General features: G+C 53.9%; 1 protein-coding gene across 5 annotated transcripts in view; it reads left to right on the top strand.

Annotated features, from left to right (window-relative positions):
- Positions 1-273: 273 nt before the first annotated feature.
- The window catches only part of SSUH2 (ssu-2 homolog), a 53269-nt gene continuing 33471 nt past the window's right edge, over positions 274-20071 (top strand). For 3 of the 5 annotated variants that reach the window (XR_010947148.1, XR_010947147.1, XM_067755287.1), the window contains exons 1-11: positions 274-326; positions 7946-8044; positions 8263-8368; positions 9897-10026; positions 11203-11263; positions 12336-12460; positions 13515-13577; positions 15200-15285; positions 16589-16681; positions 17074-17179; positions 18912-19019. Coding sequence is in view for 3 of the 5 variants with exons in the window: in XM_067755287.1 (XP_067611388.1) it covers positions 299-326; positions 7946-8044; positions 8263-8368; positions 9897-10026; positions 11203-11263; positions 12336-12460; positions 13515-13577; positions 15200-15285; positions 16589-16681; positions 17074-17179; positions 18912-19019 (1005 nt within the window). In the remaining 2 variants the exon portion in view is untranslated. Of the gene's footprint in view, positions 327-7945; positions 8045-8262; positions 8369-9896; positions 10027-11202; positions 11264-12335; positions 12461-13514; positions 13578-15199; positions 15286-16588; positions 16682-17073; positions 17180-18911; positions 19034-20071 lie in introns of all 5 variants that reach the window. The other 2 variants (XM_067755289.1, XM_067755288.1) reach the window with 2 other exon arrangements.

The raw sequence follows: 20071 nt of genomic DNA, 5'->3' as shown, positions 1-20071 counted from the left end.
GGGTTCCATGAAAGTGCCCATCTCTCAGGGCTGCGTGAGGATGCAGGCGATCGGGGGCGCCAGCCGAGCCCGGCAAGTAGAGGGTCTTGTGAGGAGGAGCCCCAAGAACCCGTAGACGGGGGCCAGAGCAGCCGCTCTGATGGCCTTGGGGCTTCCCCACAGATGTTTCCCTCTGTTGTATTCAGATCAGGTAACAATGGGCCCGCTGTTCTGGGCGGGGCCTGGGGTGGTCCCCTCAGATCCCAGCAGCCTGAGCCCACTGGGAGGGCAGACGCTTCCCTGGCTGGACGTCTCGACGATGGACAGGGATCTCAGTGACGGTGACAGTAAGTACAGCCTGTCAGGGCGAGGGGCGCCCACCTCCGTGGGTGGCTGAGCTGAAATCTCCCTGCTGCCCTCAGCGCTGTCTTGGTTCTGCGTCTGTGCTGCTAGGGCATCCCTTCCTTCCTTCCTTCCTTCCTTCCACACATAAAGCCCGTTTGCAGCCTTCCATTAGGTGCCTCGGGGCAGTGGAGAAGGAAGGTAGAAAACCAAGGTGAGGACTTTCCTCCCTAACCACGAAACACTGTCCAAATCTTAGATTCTCTATCCTTCCTTTCTCCGATTGATAGTCACCCCTCCCCTGCCCAAGCCAAATGTGAGCCTGGATATCAGGATTCTTATTTCAGTCAGAGTTGCATCAGTTCTTAGATGAGGTTAATTTTTTTTTTCTTTTTTTTGCGGTACGCGGGCCTCTCACTGTTGTGTCCTCTCCCGTTGCGGAGCACAGGCTCCGGACGCGCAGGCTCAGCGGCCATGGCTCACGGGCCCAGCCGCTCTGCGGCACGTGGGGTCTTCCCGGACCGGGGCATGATCCCGCGTCCCCTGCCTCGGCAGGCGGACTCTCAACCACTGCGCCACCAGGGAAGCCCAGATGAGGTTAATTTTAAAGCAATGTCAGTGAAAGCTCTTTACGCATGATCTCCCTCTAGCAAAAAGCTCACTTGTTCATTACTGCTCAGGAAACATAGTCCAGGTGACCCCATCTTGTCATTAGTGGGACAGAAATACAATGGAATCTAAGAACTAATTAAAGAGATGAAGAAGGAAGTGGTATTTTAAGAAGAAATGTGCTGTGTTTTAAAACAAGAAAGTTGGAGAGTGAGTTTGGAATGGACAACGTGGTGAGTATCAGGTTGGGAATTGGCAGGCTAGGGTTCAAGTCCTAGCCCTGCTGTGAGTTGGCTCTGTGATCTTGGTCAAGTCACTTAACCTCTCTGAGCTTCAGTTTCCCCATCTGTAAAAGGAGATTGGTCAGGAGTTCTTAATTTGAGGACCATGAAGGTGAAGGCAAAATACTGTATGTGGGCTTTGTGGGGGGGGGAGGGGGAGGGGGAGGGGAAGGCATCCACAGCTTTCACTTGAATCCCAGAGAGGCCCGTGACACTAGTGCATTTTCAGAGTTACCGAGCTTGGTGACTTTGAAGGTCCTTTGCAGGCCCAGCACTCTTTCCTGCCCTTAATGTTGGGGTGTCAGAGCTTTAAGCCTCAGAGCTGCAGTGGGCTATGAAATGAACCCATGCTAATCTGAGAGAGCTCAGTTTAAATTTTGTTGGAGTCCTTTTTCATATTGAAGTGAGAGACTGTACCTAGATATTTTAGCATGTATTTGAGGAGGACTGACTCTGATCTCTGATATATTGGAAATTGTGGATCCATAGTCTTATTCTGATAAGCTTCTACTAACAGTAGAATGCAGTCTTCCCTCTTAAAAAATACTGCTCATTAGCATTCTTTCAGTTCATTCTTGGAGTTTGTTGTAGTAGACATGGGCTATGTCAGATCTGGATTCAAATCCAAGCTCTGCCTCCTAATTGCTGGGTGACTTCACCTAAGTCACTTGACCTCTCTGAGCTTTATTTCCCCCAATAAAAATAGAGATGGTGTCATCTTGCAGAACTGGTAAAAGATTAATTGGATGTAAAGTGCCTAATATATCACTCAGCCCAGCGTAGGCATGGAGTAAATGTTGACTCTAGAGAATTATCAGATTATGTCCCCGAGAGCTTTAAAATTAAACTGCTATTAATGGAAAATATTACCACCGTGGTGTTTCTGTTTTGGCATCAAGCTTTCTGGTAAGCAAGGTAAGAGGAAGGTGAACTCTTTTTAGTTCCCTTAAAATTCTAAAAACTCTGATTCTGCCGTAGGGTCACCCTATGGGCTGGTTTCCAACATAATCAGACCTCAGGCCGGCATTTAGGGTCTACTGCAAGGTGTGAGATTGTCCAGAGAGTTTTTAGAAACAAGATTGATGAAATCTGAAACTAGGTAAAGTTTTCTCCTGGTTTCAGAAAGGGAGCCTGCTATGGGGCTTCTGTAATTTATTTATTTTTAAAGCTTTTTCTTTCTTTTTTTTAAAAATAAATTTATTTATTGTTTATTTTTGACAGCGTTGGGTCTTCGTTGCTGTGTGCAGGCTCTCTCTAGTTGCAGTGTGCAGGGGCTACTCTTCATTGTGGTGCGCGGGCTTCTCATTGCGGTGGCTTCTGTTGCAGAGCTCGGGCTCTAGGCTCACAGGCTTCTGTAGTTGTGGCATACGGGCTTCAGTAGTTGTGGCACAAAGGGTCGGTAGTTGTGGCTCACGGGCTCTAGAGCACAGGCTCAGTAGTTGTGTTGTACGGGCTTAGTTGCTCCCTGGCATGTGGGATCTTCGCGGACCAGGGCTTGAACCCGTGTCCCCTGCATTGGCAGGTGGATTCTTAACCACTGTGCCACCAGGGAAGCCCGACTTCTGTAATTTAAATGTCCCTTCTTAGGTGAGAGATGGTTGTCCACTTTAGCCAGTTGAGTTACCCTTCCCAGTCACTAAAGTGTTGTCCCCTTAGTTGTTGAGTCTACAATGTGGGGAAGCTTCAGAGAAAGAATATCTTCCTCCAGTGACATAATTTGGTACCGACGTAGGCATGGATAGGGACATTCTGGGTGTTGCATCCACTTGCAAGTCACTTTCAGTACCACCTCTGTCGGATTTCAGTGCTTCAACAATGATTAATCAGGGGCAAGAGACGTGCACTCCTTTGATCACCTGAAATCAAGGGAATGGCATTTTAAAAAGAGAAAGATAGGGCTTCCCTGGTGGCGCAGTGGTTGAGAATCTGCCTGCCGATGCAGGGGATGTGGGTTCGCGCCCCGGTCCGGGAAGATCCCACATGCCACGGAGCGGCTGGGCCCGTGAGCCATGGCCGCTGAGCCTGCGCGTCCGGAGCCTGTGCTCCGCAACGGGAGAGGCCACAGCAGTGAGAGGCCCGCGTACCGCAAAAAAAAAAAAAGAGAAAGATAAGGGGGTTATCCATGAATTGTGCCTTTCTCCACCAGAAAAATTCCTTCCTATACAAAAGAAAAATAGCTGGCGTCTGGTGAGCAGAAACACGACCTGGGTGGCACTTTGCAAAGCTCTCTCGGCAACCACTCGACGTGTGTGCCTGGAGCACTGGGGTATTCACCCGAGTAGAAAGGCCTTGGGGCTTGGAGTCAGGCTCTGAGTTCTAAGTACTGTTTCTGTCTCTGCTATGAGCCTGTGAGCTTTTGCTGTCTCAAATCACATCTCTGAGCCTCATCTCGTCCTTCTACTAAATGGGGAAAATAGTGGTTGTCATGAGGTACAAGAGAGATCATGGAGCGTCTCTCACCGAGGTAGTACGTGAATTAGGGGGCAGTGGTCCAGCTGGTCGGCCACCCTGGAACTCAGCCCCACACCATGGAAACGGTGACGCAGCTGGTGGCCCCCATCGGAGCACCCCACGCTGGGCGCCACACAATGTCCCGTGACGTCCGCATTCCTGTTGTGCCCGCTGAGATCTGCCCAGGAAATGACATGTCTGCCCGTGCTTCAGCCTGGAGGCCTTTATTTTCGTCCACAACATAATGGGGAGTTTAATTTAGCTCTGATGAGTTGCCAGAGGTCATTGTGGCTCCCAGTTGATGGATGGAGCTCTGAGCGCCCCACCTCTCATTCTTCCCGTCTTCCTGCACCGTTGTTGGGTTTCCAGCAGGACAGAGCAGCCACGTGGCGTCTTCTCGTCCAGGGGAGCACTGATGCCCCAGCGGAGACAAGACTTCCGGGCAGGCGGGGGCCCTCCCAGGGGAGGGGGCTGTGATGGCCTTGCCTTTCTTTCCACGCTTGACATTTTCACTCTTGTGCGCTGGCTTAAAGGAGCACCGGGAAAGAGGAAGACCCGCCCTCCTGGGTCCAAGGCACTGACCGAACATTTATTCCATGCCAGGCTCGGGGCTGAGAGCTGTATCCACATTGTCTCGTTAGGTGGGCCCTAATACCACCCGCTCTCTTTCCCAGCTGGAGGAGTTGAGCGCTGGGAGGATGAGTGTCCGGCACAGTGCCATGTGTTACCTGGCTCAGACGGCAGCATATCGGAGCCCGGGTTCCTCAACACAATGCCCAGGGATTCTGAGTGCAGCCACCCCCATCCCCACCCTGGCTACAGTCCAACCCTGCCCCTCACCTTTAATTCTTTTAACTACGCTCACAGACACTGCATGGACCCTGCCCCAGGCAGGTTCAAGTTCCAGCCGCCACCTTCCGGATCTCCCTCAGAGTGCCCCCGCACAGGTGGGTGTCAGGTCAGGGTGGGCAAAATACGCCTCACGGACCAAAGCAGACCCACCGCCCGTTTTGTAGTTGAATTGGAACGAGCCACACTATTCAGTTGTCTGTTGTCTATAGCTGCTTTCAGGGCACTACGGCCAAGGTGAGTAAGACAGACTGTACAGCCCATAGTCTGAACTGTTTACCACCTGGCTATTTGTAGAAAATGTTTGCTGATCCCTGGGTCCCTGGTGGCTGGAGTAGCAGAGAATGCTAATAAACTTATTAGAAGCGAAACAATATTGAGAACCAAGGTTCGAAGAATAATTCCGGGGGAAATCTCATCCTGGGGATTTCAGGACACATTGGCAGGCGTTGCCGCTTTGGGATGACGTCACTTGACATCGCACTCGCGTGCGTCCCAGGCCTCTCACCTGCTTCTTGGCAGAATCATTTGCTTACAAAGATAAGCTTTCCTGCTAAGCAAGGTACTCTCTATATCCACAAACGTTCTTCTATTTCAGCTTCCTTTGGAAGTTTTCTGCAAGGAGACAGAACCTTAGAGACGCATATGTAGTGCTTATTATCAGAGGACAAGTGCACCCCTCATGGGGGAGGGGTGGTAGAGCAGGGTTGTTAATTTGTTTCAATGACACCGCCTCCTCCCTCACTGTTCTCGGCCATGAATGCCAGAATCTCAGGCTTCTTCACCGTCCAACGTCTTGTCTCTGCTTCCAGATAACCTAAGCTGTTCCGGTTTTGAACAAGATCTGCTTATTCTTCTGGCCTCTGCTTTTATTAAACTCTAAAGAACAGGACATAATATCTTTATTTTTTGTAGTGATAAAGAGCTGTACGTTTTAGAGAGCTGCAGAAAAGAGGAGGATCTCGGAGATGAGGTCGATCAGCTGGAAGTCTGACCCAAGTGGCCTTCAGTGACTTAAGGCAGAGAGAATCCCCTTCCACTGACCGTTTATCAGCTCGCCCTTTAAAGTCAACTTCCTGTGGTCAACTGGCCACTAGAAAGACACAGTTGAGGGATCCTTGTCCCCCAGCCTGGGGACTTCACGGAACAGGTTTGACAGGTGGCCCACTGGGCTGGAAGTGGAGCAAGGAGCCTCTGGCCTGCTCTAACTCCAGCGCTGTGCACCCTAGGAGTACTGGAGTAACCTCTCTGAGGCTCAGACTCCTCGTGTCAAGTGGAGCTAGACGCCCTGTCTTCCACACCTCTAGGTGGGATGGTGGGGTGAGGCATCAGGTGTGGGAGGTGCTTCGTGAGTAGTCCTGAGTTTCCAGGAGCCAGTTCTAGTATTATGCTTTCCTACTTGGAGTCTCAGTCCCTATGTATAGATGTCACAGCCTGACAGATCAAGATGAGGTTTTAAAAACAGTTATATAATCAGTGCTTCTTCCATAGGGTTTGCCTTGTAAAAAGTACTTGGAAAAGAACACCAGCTTTGGAGACAGAAGAACCTTGGTTTGAATCCAACTCTATCACTCACCGGCTGGGCGATCTTGCGCGAGTCACACTGGTAGAATGTGGTTGTGCTGGTGTGTCAATTTGGGTCATCCAAGAAGCAGACACCAAGATGGCCTGAGACATGCCAGACGTCCCTTGGAGACCTGTGAAGGGAAAGGGGGAGAAGGGGCAGGCGTAGTCAGGGACCGTCTTTGGACCACAGTGTAGGTCAGACACCTGTGAGAGGAGAGGGGGCAGCAGGGGAGCCTGAGACCCTGGTGTGGCTGCAAGAAAGTCTTGTGTGGGTCTGTGGAGAGTCTCAGAGTAAAGACTGCCTGATGGAGGAAGCTGCATGACCTACCGTCCCACATCCCAGTGCCTTAAAACAACAACCACTTTAATATAGTTCATGCTTTTGTGGGTCAGAAATTTCAACAGGGCTCAGGTGGGTGCTCCGTGTTGTAACTGATTAGGGTCTGTGTTGGTTCAAGCTTCTGTAACAAAGACACCATAGACTGGGTTGGCTTAAACAACAAGCATTTATTTCTTACAGTTCTGGAGGCTGGGAAGTCCAAGGTCAAGGCATCAGCAGACCCAGCATCTGGTGAGGGCCCACTTCTGGCTTGTAGACAGCCGCCTTCTCACTGGGTGCTCACATAGTAGAGAGAGCGAGAGAGCCCTAGCCTCTTTCTCTTCTTATAAGGACCTTGATCCCATCATGGGCTCCATCCGTAAGACCTCATTTAAACCTAATCCCCTCCCAAGGGCTTCCCTGGTGGTGCAGGGGTTAAGAATCCGCCTGCCATTGCAGGGGACACGGGTTCGAGCCCTGATCCGGGAAGATCCCATATGCCGCGGAGCAACTAAGCCCGTGCATCACAACTACTGAGCCTGCACTCTAGAGCCCGCGAGCCACAACCACTGAGCCTGTGTGCCACAACTACTGAAGCCCACGCACCTAGAGCCCGTTCCCCGCAACAAGAGGAGCTGCCGCAATGAGAAGCCCGCGCACCGCAACAAAGAGTAGCCCCTGCTCGCCGCAACTAGAGAAAGCCCAAGTGCAGCAATGAAGACCCAACACAGCCAGAAACAAACAAATAAATAAATAAATATATTTTTTTAATGTGTTAAAAAAAACACCCCAAAACCCAGCTCTACTGGGGCTGTGGGTTTCAACATACGAATTTGGGGGGATGCAGACATGCAGTCCATGAAAGGGTCCCTCAGTGTATTCAGCAGACAGCTGCTCTGGACTGGAGGGTCCAAGATGGCTTTGCTCATGTTCCTGGTGGCTTGGCAGGGTGGCTGGAAGGCCAGGCTCCACTGGGCCCCTCCCCACGTAGTCTCAGGGCATTTGCTCGTGGCCTCTCCAGCGGGATAGTCTAATGTCTTACCTGGCAGCTCAGGCATCAAGAGGGACGGCTTCAGGAGGCCAGAAGTAGGAGCTGCAGTCTCTTCTTTGCTTGCTGTGTTCCCTTGGTGAAGCGGTCACAAGCCTGCCCAGGTTCAAGGGGAGGAAACGGAGACCTGTCTGTTGATGAGAGGAGCAGCAGAGAAGTGTGCCCATCTGTTATTCAGTGTCTGTCTCCTAGGGCTGGGGAATATGATACTGTTTATACCGCACCTGTCCCGCTGACTGGCACAGAGTAGGTGTCCAGCAGATAGGAGCTGCCCTTCCGAATGTTTGTCTCATCGTTATTATTACCGCTGCTACTGTCATACCCCCAACCCCATTGCTGGCTGCCCTACAAGTATGTTGTGTGTCGTGAGGGGGCCGGAGTGAGACTGACTGAAACCGTGAGCCTCTCTACGACGCACCTGCCCTCACCCGTCAGGTAGCTGACAGGAGTCGCCTTCCACCCCCTCCTCCCCGAGGCTCAGCACTGCCCGTTCTTCCCCAGGTGTGATGGACCTCAGCTTCGAGGCCGAGAGTCCTCTGGTGCCCCCGGCTGAACTCCTGGAGAGGCTGCCCAGCTGTGACTGCCTTCTTCAAGGGGACAGTGAGTCTGTGTCCCTGGGGGCTTGGGTCCCGCAGCTTCTTCCTGGGGCTTATGCTGTTGTGCGGGCATCTCTGGAACAGGCCGGGCTGGGAGAGCTCCCCTGTCCCCTGGGGGACCTGGGAAGCCCCTTGTCGCCATCGGGAGGGAACGGGAGGATGGGGCGTAGGCCCTGTGTCCATGGACATCCTGTGACCACGTCCATCTCCACTTACGACCAGGATGCTGCCGGTCTTGGAACCCAGGATGCCAGATATTCTTCCCACCTTCGGAGGCCCCGGGGAGGCCCCGGGAACAAAGGTGCTGGTCTTCGTTTCTGGAACACAGGTGAGCCCTGGCAGCCCCCACAGAGCCATTGCGCGGGGTCACGCGAGATGATCCTCAGGTCACCTTTGTCCCCCGACAGCCCTCCTCAGGGGCCACAGATTTCAACCCAGACAGTGCATCAGGACTCCAGACCCAGTGGATCAGAGTCTCCAGGGATGGAGCCTGGGAGTGTGTATTTTTCCAAGCTCTTCAGGTTGTTTGGCTACCAAGCCAGGGTTGAAAACTCTAGTCTAGATCAGGGGTTGCAAACTACGGCCCCCGGGCCAGATCCAGCTCACTGCCTCTTTTTGTCTGTCAGGTTTTATTGGCACACGGCCGTGTGTTTTTGTTTCCTTACTGTCTGTGGCTGCTTTTACACCGTGACAGAGGAGCTGAGTGGTGACACAGAGGCCACGTGGCCCGCAAAGCCTAAAGTATTTCCTATCTCGCCCTTTACCGAAAGTCCGCTTGCTTGGAGGACTCGGGGCAGAGCTCCGGCTGTCCGGCCAGCTTTGGGCGGACAGGAGGAGGAGCTGTGCCCATGCTGGGTCCAGAGTGGCCGTGTCCTGCCGTCGAGGGTGCCTTCCTGGTGCTTCTGGCCCCGCTGCTGCCTGGACCCCCTCCCTTCTCCTCCCTGGCCGCCCTCCCTGCGTGCCTGCAGACGCCCCTTCTTCCGTGGAGTCGTCCCGGCCACTGCTGCGCCCACGCCCTCCATCTGCTGGGCACTGTCTGTGGGCACACGGGCCCCTCTGTGCGCTGGGCCGGGGGTGTCGGCGACACAGCGTGCGTTGGTGAGGGCTTACATTTGGAGGCAGGCTGCCGTGGAGAAGAATGTGAAGATGGGGGGCAGGGCGGAGGAAGGGGCCTCAGCTCATGGCATTGGCGGGAGGGCTTTGCCGAGGAGGGACAGGGCAGTTGGGCCTCAGGGGAGTCTTCCAGGAGGAGGAGAGGTGTCCCGAGAGGGGGCTGAGAAGGGGTCCTTCCTAGTCTGCCCTCCCAGCCTGCACCACTGCCGTCCAGCGGGCTCACGGCGGGTCTCTGTGGGCGCCACTGTCAGAAGGTTCTCGGCTGGGGTCTTCCCCTGAGCGTTACTCACAACTCCTCTGGCTGAAGTCAAGGTCCCAGAGGGCAGGAACCTCGTCTAGTCCTAACTCTGCCTCCTCCTAGCTGTGTGACATCTTCTCTGGGCCTCAGTTTTCCTTATCTGTAAAGTGGCATAATTCATCTTTCAGTTTTTTGTTTCTGTTTTTTCATTTGAGTTCTAAGACCCCATCAGCCCTTCTCCGCAGCTCCAGACCTCAGCTAAAGTGGTTTTGCTGTCCTCTAGAAGGACCTGCCACTTTCCCACTGGGCATCTGTTCACACAGTTCCTGATGCCGGAGATGCGCTCACCAGCTGGGTGCCCGAGGGCTCTACCACTGCTGTGGACACGGTTGGGGGACCCCTGTCTCCGGGCCTTAGTTTCCATCGGCACCGTGAGGGGGCTGGCTGGCCTGGGTGAGCCCGCAGGCTCTCCCCGACCACTGCCCCTCTGCTCGGTCCCCACCAGAGTCCCCGTGGTGACAGAGGAGGTGGCCCGGGAAGCCCTCCTCAGCTTCGTGGACTCCAAGTGCTGCTACGGCAGTGCGGCCGCCGGTGACCTCGTCATCCTGGAGCTGAAGCAGCAGGTCCTGCGCAGGGTGAGGGCTGGCCGGAGGGCGCCTGGCGAGGCCGGGGAGAAAGGAGTCTTGGGGAACAGTGCGTGTGAATAGCGGTGACATTGTAGTGAGTTATAATACGAGGAATCTTGGTTGTCAATCACCAGAGAACAGCTCGAATGCCCTAGGCGTCATGGATAGCGCATTACCTATATGTCTCACCGAATCCTCATAGCTACCCTTCATGGTAGGTATCATCGTCACCAGTTAGGAGGAATTGGACATTTAGAGAGATGAAGTTACTTGCCCCCAAACATGCAGCTAGAAGTGACCGAGCTGGGATTCAAACAGGTTTGCGGGCACCGAAGCCCTGTTTTTAAAGACACAACTTACCTGCTTCCTGGAGGCGTGGCCTGGAAAGGGCCGTCTCCTCCCCTGATCCCAGCTCCCTCTGCCTCCCCCAAGTTTCATCTGTGCCAGGGGTATTTATTCATCACCCCCAAGCCTGAGGCTCCAGGGAGGTCCTGTGCTTGGTACCAAGACCACGCAAGGTGACCCCACCTGTGTCACCTTCTGCCTTGACAGGGACAAGCTTAAGTTCACATTTCCTAGTGTCACTGGCATAGCCGTCCCCTGGAGGGCACACAGTTGCAGAAATCAGCCTCGCAGGGAGTGGTCAGAGCAGGGATTTGAGGTACGAGGTCTCTGTGTAGCTGTGTGACCTTGGGAAAGTCACCTGACCTCTCTGAGCATCCCTTTCCTCACATGGAAAAGGAGGAGACAGGCGATGTCCGAGGTCCCGTGGATGAGGATCAAGAAGGAGGATCTCGACCTCAGGCAGATACATTCCCCCAGGGGTGCTCGGAGTGGCTGATTCCAGCAGCCTCCATCTGTCAGAGGGCAATTTTTGCTTCAAAACTTGCCTCATAGACCATTTCTGTGTATAAAGAAATTATACACATTATCCTGAAGGTGCCCAGTGGTGTGTCTGTCAGGGGAGGTTTCCTGGGGCTGAATGACCGCCAGCAGATATGTCCCAGGGCATCTGCGACACGAGTCCTCGCTGCTGCCAGCCTGTTCTGAGCAGCCCTCGGGCGCTGGCCGTGCTTGGGAACTTTGTTCTCCCTGCTGAGCCCAGGGGTGGGGAGCTTCATCCTTTCTCATGAGGCTCTGTCTTCCTAAGGGCACGAGTGTGAACACACTATTTTTCCTTTATAGTATCGACTAGAAACCTTCAGTGAATCCAGGATAAGTGAATGGACTTTTCAGCCCTTTACCAGTAAGTGAGTTGTCTGAAATCAGTTTAATTCGGAGTGAATATGGCCGGGATTGGTGGAGAATGTCAGGACTTGGCTTAGCCGCCAACCCCGAGGAAGATGCTCTGCTGCTCGGAGCCTCAGTTTCCCATCCCCCATAAAAAGAGAGGGTGGCCTTTCCTCCTGGAGACCTTCCAGGGCTGACGTTAGCAGACGCTTCCTGTCCAGGAAGTGGCTTGCAGGAGGTCCTGCAAAAGTCTAGTGTTTGCGTTTGGCCACAGGCTGGTGCTGCCACACGGGGCCAGACTGCAAAGGCAGCCAGTGTGCTCGGGCGTCTACCTGCCTCCTGGGCCACCCCCAGCGCCTCCCCGAGTCTCTAGATCCCCACCCCATTCAGTGTGCTATGTCACCTCTGCTGGACCCCCTAGAGGCTTAAGGCTCTCTTTGTGGGAAGCTCTGTGCCCTATCTGTTTTCTGGTTCATCCTTCGAGACTTAGCTCAAGGGTCCCCTCTTTTATGAAGCCTTTGAGGATTTCTTCCCTGCTGTCCCCTCCCCAGCAGAATGAGTCAGTCTTCTGAGTTTTTCAGAACGCCTTATGCAGCTCTTGTCCAAAGCACTTCCCATGTCATATTCTGTTGTATTGTGATGGAGGAGGAGAAAGAAGATGGTGGGGATGGTGACAGTAGTGAAGACAATCCTGGTTTATTGATCCCTCGGCATGTACCAGCCCTGGGCTAAGCTTTGGTACGCCTTCTGCTGTTCAGTTTTACTACCGTGCTCCATGGTAGGTGCCACCGTTATCCCTGGTTAGAGAGGAGAGGATTGCAGGGCAGAGAGGTGTATATAGGTGGAGGAGCTGGTGTCGAGTTCCGCAGCCAGGAAGTACAAGAAGCAGGAGGCAGCCGGGTCTGTTCAACTCTGACGCTTGGCTGCCTAGCCACAGGCTCTAAGGGGACCCTTACCTACCAGTCCCTCGGCCCCAGGTTCTAGCTTAACGCCTGCACCAGGTGAAGGCTCCGTACTATTTGGTGAATAAATGAAGGCTGGTCCTTGCAGCCATTTGCTGCTCTTTGAACAGCCCCTTTCTCTGTCAGACCACTCCGTGGATGGGCCACAAAGAGGGACCTCCCCCAGGCTTTGGGACATCAAGGTCCAGGTTCCCCCGATGTTTCAGGAAGATACCAGGAAGTTCCAAGTCCCTCACTCATCATTGGTCAAGGTAATGTGTTCACTGGAGTCTCTGCCCTTTTCTCGGAGCTGGTTTTCCGGGCACCGTAGTTTCTTCAAACTTTATCCTTTGAAAAAGGAAACCCAAAATCCAGGCTGGTGGTTTATTCCTTGCCCATCAAGTAAGCAGAATTCTAGGAAAACCCAGCGTATGGGATGTAGTCCCCTACGAAATTCCGTGCAAATTAGGGAGCGTTCACATAGCAACAGGATGGTACGAAATTGTCACCAGATTTAAATAGCGAGCATTCACATTCCTAGACCATCTGAGGGTTTTTGTCTTTTTTATTTTTTTGACCTGTTGGGAAACAGCTGAATGAAACATATAAAATAAAATTAAAGCATCACTGGGATTTTTTTTTTATGGAAGTCATTAGGGGAGTAGAATTTGACATCCACGCTGTTTTACAGAAATATAATCAGGACAGGTAGTGAGGGTAACCTAATGTGTTACAAAACCACAGCTGAGATGTTTTATGGTATGTGCTCATCTAATTAACTGCCTTGTTTTCACTTTAGAACTTGATTCAAGCGTGTCATTTTACCCTCTGAGTTTTCATAGCATCATAAGACGAAGAGGACTTTGAGAGATCAAGAAAGTGTTTCATTCTGTTCTCCAGGGTGGAAAAGCTGTTTTGATTCAGCCATTGAATTCCAGTAGCTCGCTCGCTGCCTTTTGCAAAAACACCCTCTGTTTTTTTATGGCTTCTATTCCCAAAGACCACTTTAGCCACCTAATGGGCAAAGGATACTGGCTTTTGTGGTTTCGCCTGGGAGTGTGAGTTAGGACATGGGAGTCGGAGACCTGGTCTCCCCGTCTTAGCATCCAGGGCCGACTGGGCTGAGGCTCCGGGGAGATGGTAATGTGATCTCCTTGGCTTGGTGTTCAAGGCCCTTTGGAAGCCTAGTCACAAATGGTCGTCTTCCCACCATGGCCTGAATTGTTATACCTCGACCTGGGATGCTGACATCATGGGGGTGGGGTTGGTGAAATCAGGAGCTGCTGGTACTTGGAAAACCAGACCAAGGAGAGCGTTCACTCTCAGGAATGCCACAAATGCCACGGGCATGGGCGCTACAAGTGCAGCAGCTGCCACGGGGCCGGCACGGTGAGTCACATGTGGCCGTTGGTGAGTATGTGATGTGGAACAGGGCCACGTGGGGATGGAGGGCTGGGCTGGCAGCCTGGGGCTCCCTGCGCCAACAGTGGGCCCTCCGACAAGTCATCCTCCCTCTCCGGGCCTCCATCTTCCTACCTGTAAAATGGGAATGTTGGAGTGGGTGGTCTCTATTGACCTTATTTCCCTTTGATGGTTTATGATTTTCATTCTTCTCTCCTTTTCTGCTCCACCTACAAACATTTATTGAGTACCTGCTGGGTGCAGGAGGACTGAGACCTGGGGTCCTTCTCACAGGGACCCTCTGTCCAAGGGGCAGACTGGCAAGTGACCAGCACTTGTAGTGCAGGGGCCAGTGCCGGCCGAGAAGTGAAGTTCAGGGCCTTTGAGGGACACAATAGACTCGGCCTTGGATTAGCTTCCTGGGGCTGCCGTAATAAATGACCACAAACTGGGTGGCTTAAAGCAACAAATTTATCCCCTAAGAGTTCTGGAGGCTGGATGTCCAATACCAAGGTGTCGGCAGGGTTAAGAGCCATCTCATGCTTTCCTCCTGGCTTCTGGCAGCGGCTGGCAGTCCTTGGCTTATAGCTGCCTCAGCCCCATCGCTGCCTCCGTGTTGCTTCCTGGCTTCTCTGTGTGTGTCTCTGTCTCCTCACGGGCTTCCCATAGGGACACGAGTCATTGGATGTAGGGCCCACCCTTCTGCAGTATGACCTCACCTTTACTAATTACATCTGCAAAGATGAATTCCAAATAAGGTCACATTCTGAGGTTCTGGAAGATGTAAATCCGGGTGGGGACGACCACGTATACTATTCAGCCCCGCGCGGGCCCCTAAGCGCCAGTCAGGCCCTCGTGGCCTCAGCGTTCTTTGCAGGATCCTCTAGGCTACTAGCCTTCCCGGCAGTAAGTCCACGCCCCTCACGTGTTCTCAGCTCTCCCTACCTCCCCGTTTGTGCCTAACCCCTTGGACACACACTGACTACTTGCTGCAGTAAACCGGCCTCCTCTGTCCTCTCTCTGCCCACGCGCCCTTGCACCCACCTTCCGCCTGCCGCGTGCTCGTCCCTCTACCCGCTCCGCACGCACCGTGGGGCTCCGCGGTGGCTGCACCTGCTCTGTGTCCTCCGGTGGCCTTCGCTGGTGGCCTTTGCTGCTCCCTCCCGCCCCTCCTCCTCTTACCCCCTTGTCCCTCAGGCTTTCCCTGGAATGTCTCCGGAGCGCACCCCGAGCCCGCTGTGAGGGCATAGCTTGGTCCATCCCTGGGGGCTTCTCCAGCACCAGGGAGGGCCAGCCTGCCCCCCTCTCCCCGCCCCGGCCGTGGTTGTTTGGTCAGGGGACGGTCCCAAGGGTCATGGGGTTGAGAGAAGAGCAGGAGAGGCTGAGGTCTCAGGAGAAACAGGGATGTGAGGATGCAGAGTCTCTGACGCTACAACTGGAGGGGTCCAAAGATACACTGCATTTTACAGACAAGGGGCGAGGCCCAGGGAGAGCAAGTAGGGAAGTGACAGCTTGGGGAAGGTCACAGGCTGGGTTGGAGCCAGGTCTCAGGTTGCCCTTTGCCTGCTCCCCGGGAGGCGGGCGAGGGCTGAGGCCACGTGTGTCCGCAGGTGCGGTGCCCCTCATGCAGCCGGGCCAAGCGCAGAGCCAGGCCCGCCCGGCGGTGTCAGATGTGCTCGGGGTCCGGCAGGCAGAGGTAAGACGGGGCTCCCCGGCCCCGAGCTGAGTGCTCTCACGGGCGTTCTTGCTTTTTACTGCCTGCCCTCAGGAAGGCAAGCGGGTGCGCTGTCTCGTCACCCCTGTGTCCCCAGAGCTCTGTGCATTGTAGGTGCCCTGTCACCTCAGTGAGTGTTTCTCGAGACCAAGTGGAGCCCATCAAGCAATCTGTGGGTCGGGGGCGGGGGGAGGTACGAGGGTCTGCAGGGAGGAAGGGAGGCCATGGGTTCAGAGAGGAGACCGCTTCGTGCTCACGTGGAGGGGAAGTGAATACAGAAGAGCACCCAAGGTGAGATTCTTATCTCTCTGAGGATCCGGGCCCGGGCAAACCCTTATTTATAACCCATTGCAGGGACTAAATGGAGGAAGAGTGAAGGAAGGTTGGTTGATTGACTAAACAAAGTGCCTGTTCACAGGGCTTTGCAAACAGTGGGTTGCTGCCTTTTGGGCTTGACGTCCTTTCACGTATTTATAAATCTTTAAAGGGAAACAAGAAACCATGAGGAGTGAAACTCTTCAAAGTTGTGTTGGGTTAATGATACCTGTGGCTCATCCAGGCCCAGGCCATCCTTCTAAGAAGCCAGATGGCAAAGCTTTGGTGGACCTGCCACCTGTGGTTGGTAAAGGAGCTCTTTGATTTGGAAAGAAACTTAGATTTCTTTCATTTACAAGTAAAAGAACTCCAGTTCAAACTGGCTTTAGCAAAAGAGTAAATTTATAGGCCCATGTAATGGAAAAGTCGAGGAATAGATTTCTGGGATGACTTCAGGTACAGCTGGATCCAGGTGCGTAAACAATGTCACCAGGAATCTGTCTCTGTCCCTCACTCTGCTTTCCTTCATGTTGGCTTCATCCTCAGGCAGGCTGTCTCCTGTGGTGGCAGAGGAGGCCACCAGGAGCTCCAAGCTTGGTGACCTCAGTGGAAAAGGATGGCCCTTTCCTGATAGTTCCAGCAAAAGTTGTGGGGGTGGATCTTAGTGCACTCACCTGGGTCATGCGTCAATCTCTGTATCAGCCACTATGGCCAGAGAGATGGAATGCTCTGATTGGCCAGGCTGAGGTCCCAAGCTGGTCATAGAAGGGATGGGGGCAAGTCCACAAACCATGTCTCCAAAGGGAGATTGGGGCACTGCTACGAGGAGTGGGAGGTCCAGATGGTGGGCACGTGGAAGCAATCCGTGCCCACCACAGTGCACCTCTGTGAGGAAGGATGTGAGGCAGGGGCCTCCGGAGCCACTGGGACACCACGACCATCTGAGTGGTACTGATGGGGCCCCTCTCAGATGCAGCACATGCTCAGGGAGGGGGAACAAGACCTGTGCCACCTGCAAGGGCGAGAAGAAACTGCTGCACTTCCTCCAGCTGGTCATCGTGTGGTACGTGGCACCTCTCAATGCCATGGCCTGGCGGGGTGGCCGGGGGGGACGTGGCCTGGATTGGTTTCTGCAGAGAAGCTCCACTTGGTTGGGGCTTTCACAGTGCAGGGACCTGCTGGGAGAGACGGAGTCCCAGGGTCCTAAGGCCCCACGTCAGGGAAGCTCCCACGCATTAAGGGTTTCTCCTATCGGGTACCTTGCTAGAACAGAACTGTCCGTACTTCACTAGTTTTCCATCTTACGCGTGAGAATGCTGAGGCCCAGAGAGGCTAAAGCACTTTCCCAAGGTCCCAGCGGTAGCACGGCAAGCCGTCCAGCCCTATCTGCCTGATTCCAAACCCAGGTTCTTAACCCGACCCCCGGGCTCTGTCTCTCATCCTCGTCACTTCCAGGAAGAACAGCCTGTTTGAGTTTGTGTCTGAGCACCAGCTGGCCTGCCCTGGAGACCTGCTTGCTAAAGCCAGAGGAGAGACGCTCTTTAAGGATGAAAACACGATGGTAAGGAGGGCTTTGCTACCGCCCTATAGGGAGCTGGGTCCCTCCTCCACCTGTGAGGCCGGGTCTTCTGGTTCTGCAGGCGATGCATTCACTCAGAAAGGCTGGGCGGGGACAGAGGCTGCTGGGACCCCATGGGGCAGTTTCTGTCTTGAATTTTACATATTCAACCCTCCTTTCTTCCCCTGTTCATTTTCTCTCCCTCTTTTCCTCCCTCCTTCCCTTGGACAAATCTTGAGACCCTCCTCCTATACCAGGCACCATTCTAGGCCATGGGGATACGATAAAACAGGATCTCTGCCCTCCGATCTCACAGTCGGTGAGGGAGAGGGTAATAAGAGCATTTTCACCACACTGTCAGCCATTGAGAAATACACAAGCGAGATAGAGAGACAGGAAGGGGCAGGGTGTCGGTGGTGGAGAGCGGTGCCTTGGGGGAGTGGATGGTGTGACAGTATGGGAGTCAGGGTGTCCAGCAGAGGAAGCAGCACGACAGAGGCCTCGAGGAGCGGCAGAGGGCAGGGGGCTGGAGGGCAGCGAGCTGGGCGGAGCAAGGAGCTAAGACATGACAGGTGCCAGCAGCCAGATCAGGGAGGGTCTTGTACACTAGCAGTTGGCAAATTCCGGCCCTTGGCCTGCTTTTATAAATAAAGTTTTATTGGAGCACAGCCCACTTGTTTATGTATTGTCTGTGGCTGCTATGGTGCTTCGAGGGCAGAGTTGAGTAGTCGAGACAGAGACCCTATGGCCTTCAAACGTGAGTATTTACTCTGGCCCTTTACAGAAAAGATCTGTGGCTCCCTGCTGTCGGCCTGGGAAGGGAATTTGGCCTTTATGGGACATCCTCAGACAGTTTTTTTTGGTTTTGCTTTCTTCCCTTTCTTCTTCCCACCCTTCCTTCCTTCTTTTTTTTTTAACAGTATGTAGCTGTTTCAGATTGGCTTATTAGTTTCAGGTGTATATCATGATTTGATATTTGTATATTACTGTGAAATCATCACCACAATAAATCCAGTTCACGTCCATCACCACACAGTTAAAATGATTTTTCTTGTGATGAGACATTTTTATGAGCTACTCTCAGCAACTTTAAAATATCCAATCCAGTATTATCAACTGTAGTTACCATTCTGTACTTCACACTCCCAAGACTTATTTATGTCATAATTGGAAGTTTGTACCAATTGACCCCCTTTCACCTCTTTTGCCCACCCCTCCAATCCCCATCTCTGGAAACCATCAATCTCTTCTCTGTATCTAGGAGTTTGTGTTTAATTCCACATGTAAGTGAGATCATAGGGTGTGTATCTTTCTCTGACTTATCTTACTTAACATAATGCCCTCTTCCATCCATGTTGCTGAAAATGGCAGGAATTCCTTCTTTATGGCTTCATAATAGTCCTCACCTTCCTTTCTTTGCCCCAATCACTAGGCTCTCTAAAGGCTCACTTCAGGCATCACCCCTCTAGGAAACCCTGCGCCCAATCCTAGCCTGAGTTAGGCAGCAGGGAAGGCGCGCCGGGTGGGCGGGTAGTCTGTCTACGGCCCTCGTTTATTGGCTGGAGTTCCCGACGCTATAAGGTGGATGATCAATGGTCCGCTTGGGTTTAACAAGCCCCACCCATCCCGCTCGCCCCTGGCCCGGGCCCGTCCCTTTCCGGCCTCGTGCTCCCATCAGCCCTCCAAGGCTCCAGGTGCTGAGGCTCCGGGTCAGGTGGTCTGCGTCTCCCCCCAGGTGTACCCCATCGTGGACTTCCCCCTGCGGGAAATCTCTCTGGCCTCCCAGCGGGGTATCGCCGAGCACAGCGCTGCGCTGGCCTCCCGAGCCCGCGTGCTGCAGCAGGTGAGCTGAGGGGGGTGGGGTGGGGACCGGGGCTGGTGGAAGGTGAGGTTCCGGGTCTGCTGGGGCTCCAGGACACTGTCCCCGTGGACGTAAAGGAGGGAACGGGCTCCTCCCTTTGTGGGGAGGTTCCTTCTTGAGAGTGGCAGGGCAGAAGGAAGGGGGGGAGGGGTGGAGCCCCAGTCGGAGGAGCACAGAGGTACTAGGCACTGACGTGGGGCCAGAGTGACCGGAGGTCAGAGAGCAGGGCTGGTCAGACATAAGGCCACGGGGAGAAGTTTGGACTGTTATATCCTGCGAGCGACAGGGAGCTTACAGGGTTTCACGCAGGAATGTGGCTCAGTGTCGTTTCGATTCTCACCCCCCCCCCCGGTATTCAGGGAAGGGGAGGGAAAGCTCGAGATATAGGGTGCAAGGGCAGGTTTGGAACCCAGCGTCCGGCCCCCCGGGGCACTTCCCAAATCCCAGGCCCCCAAGGGCAGGGCTGACGGCCCGCGCTGCTGTGCGGCTGTTATCCTGCTGGCCTCTAGGTGGCGCTGGTGCCCGTCGCGTCCCCAGGAGCCGCGGTGGGCGGGGCGTGTGCGGCAGGGGACGGGGTAAAGGAAACGGGGATGGAAGATGGGGCGGGGGGTTGGCAAGGGAAAGCCCAGCGCCTGAGCTCCGTGAGGGCTCTGTCGGGGGTCCGAGTCTTACAAACTGGGCGCAGATCCTGGCTCTTCCACGTCCCAGAGTGGTCCCGGGCCAGCTACAAACGCCTTCCTGAAGTTCAGTTTCTCACCCGTGAAAAAGATATTACTACCGCCTCAGAGGGCTTGGTAGGGATGAGATCATTTGCTTTAAGTGCGTGGAACCCGGTGCTCAAAATGTCCCTGTGCCTTCCGTTCCCTTTGCAATGAGTATTCCGCTTCTCTTCCTGCACGCTTACCCTGTTTGCAGGAGAGAAAAGGATGCATTTAATTTAAAATTAATAATGACCGTCTTGGAGCTGGAATGCACCTCAGAGAGGATGAAACGGGGGCACTGCAAACTGAAAGGCCTGGGTGGGGGGTGCTGTG

This window comes from Pseudorca crassidens, chromosome 10 (genome assembly GCF_039906515.1).
Source record: "Pseudorca crassidens isolate mPseCra1 chromosome 10, mPseCra1.hap1, whole genome shotgun sequence".
Lineage (NCBI taxonomy): Eukaryota > Metazoa > Chordata > Mammalia > Artiodactyla > Delphinidae > Pseudorca > Pseudorca crassidens.
Note: the sequence above shows the minus strand (reverse complement) of the source record. Positions and strands in the feature narration are given on the sequence as shown.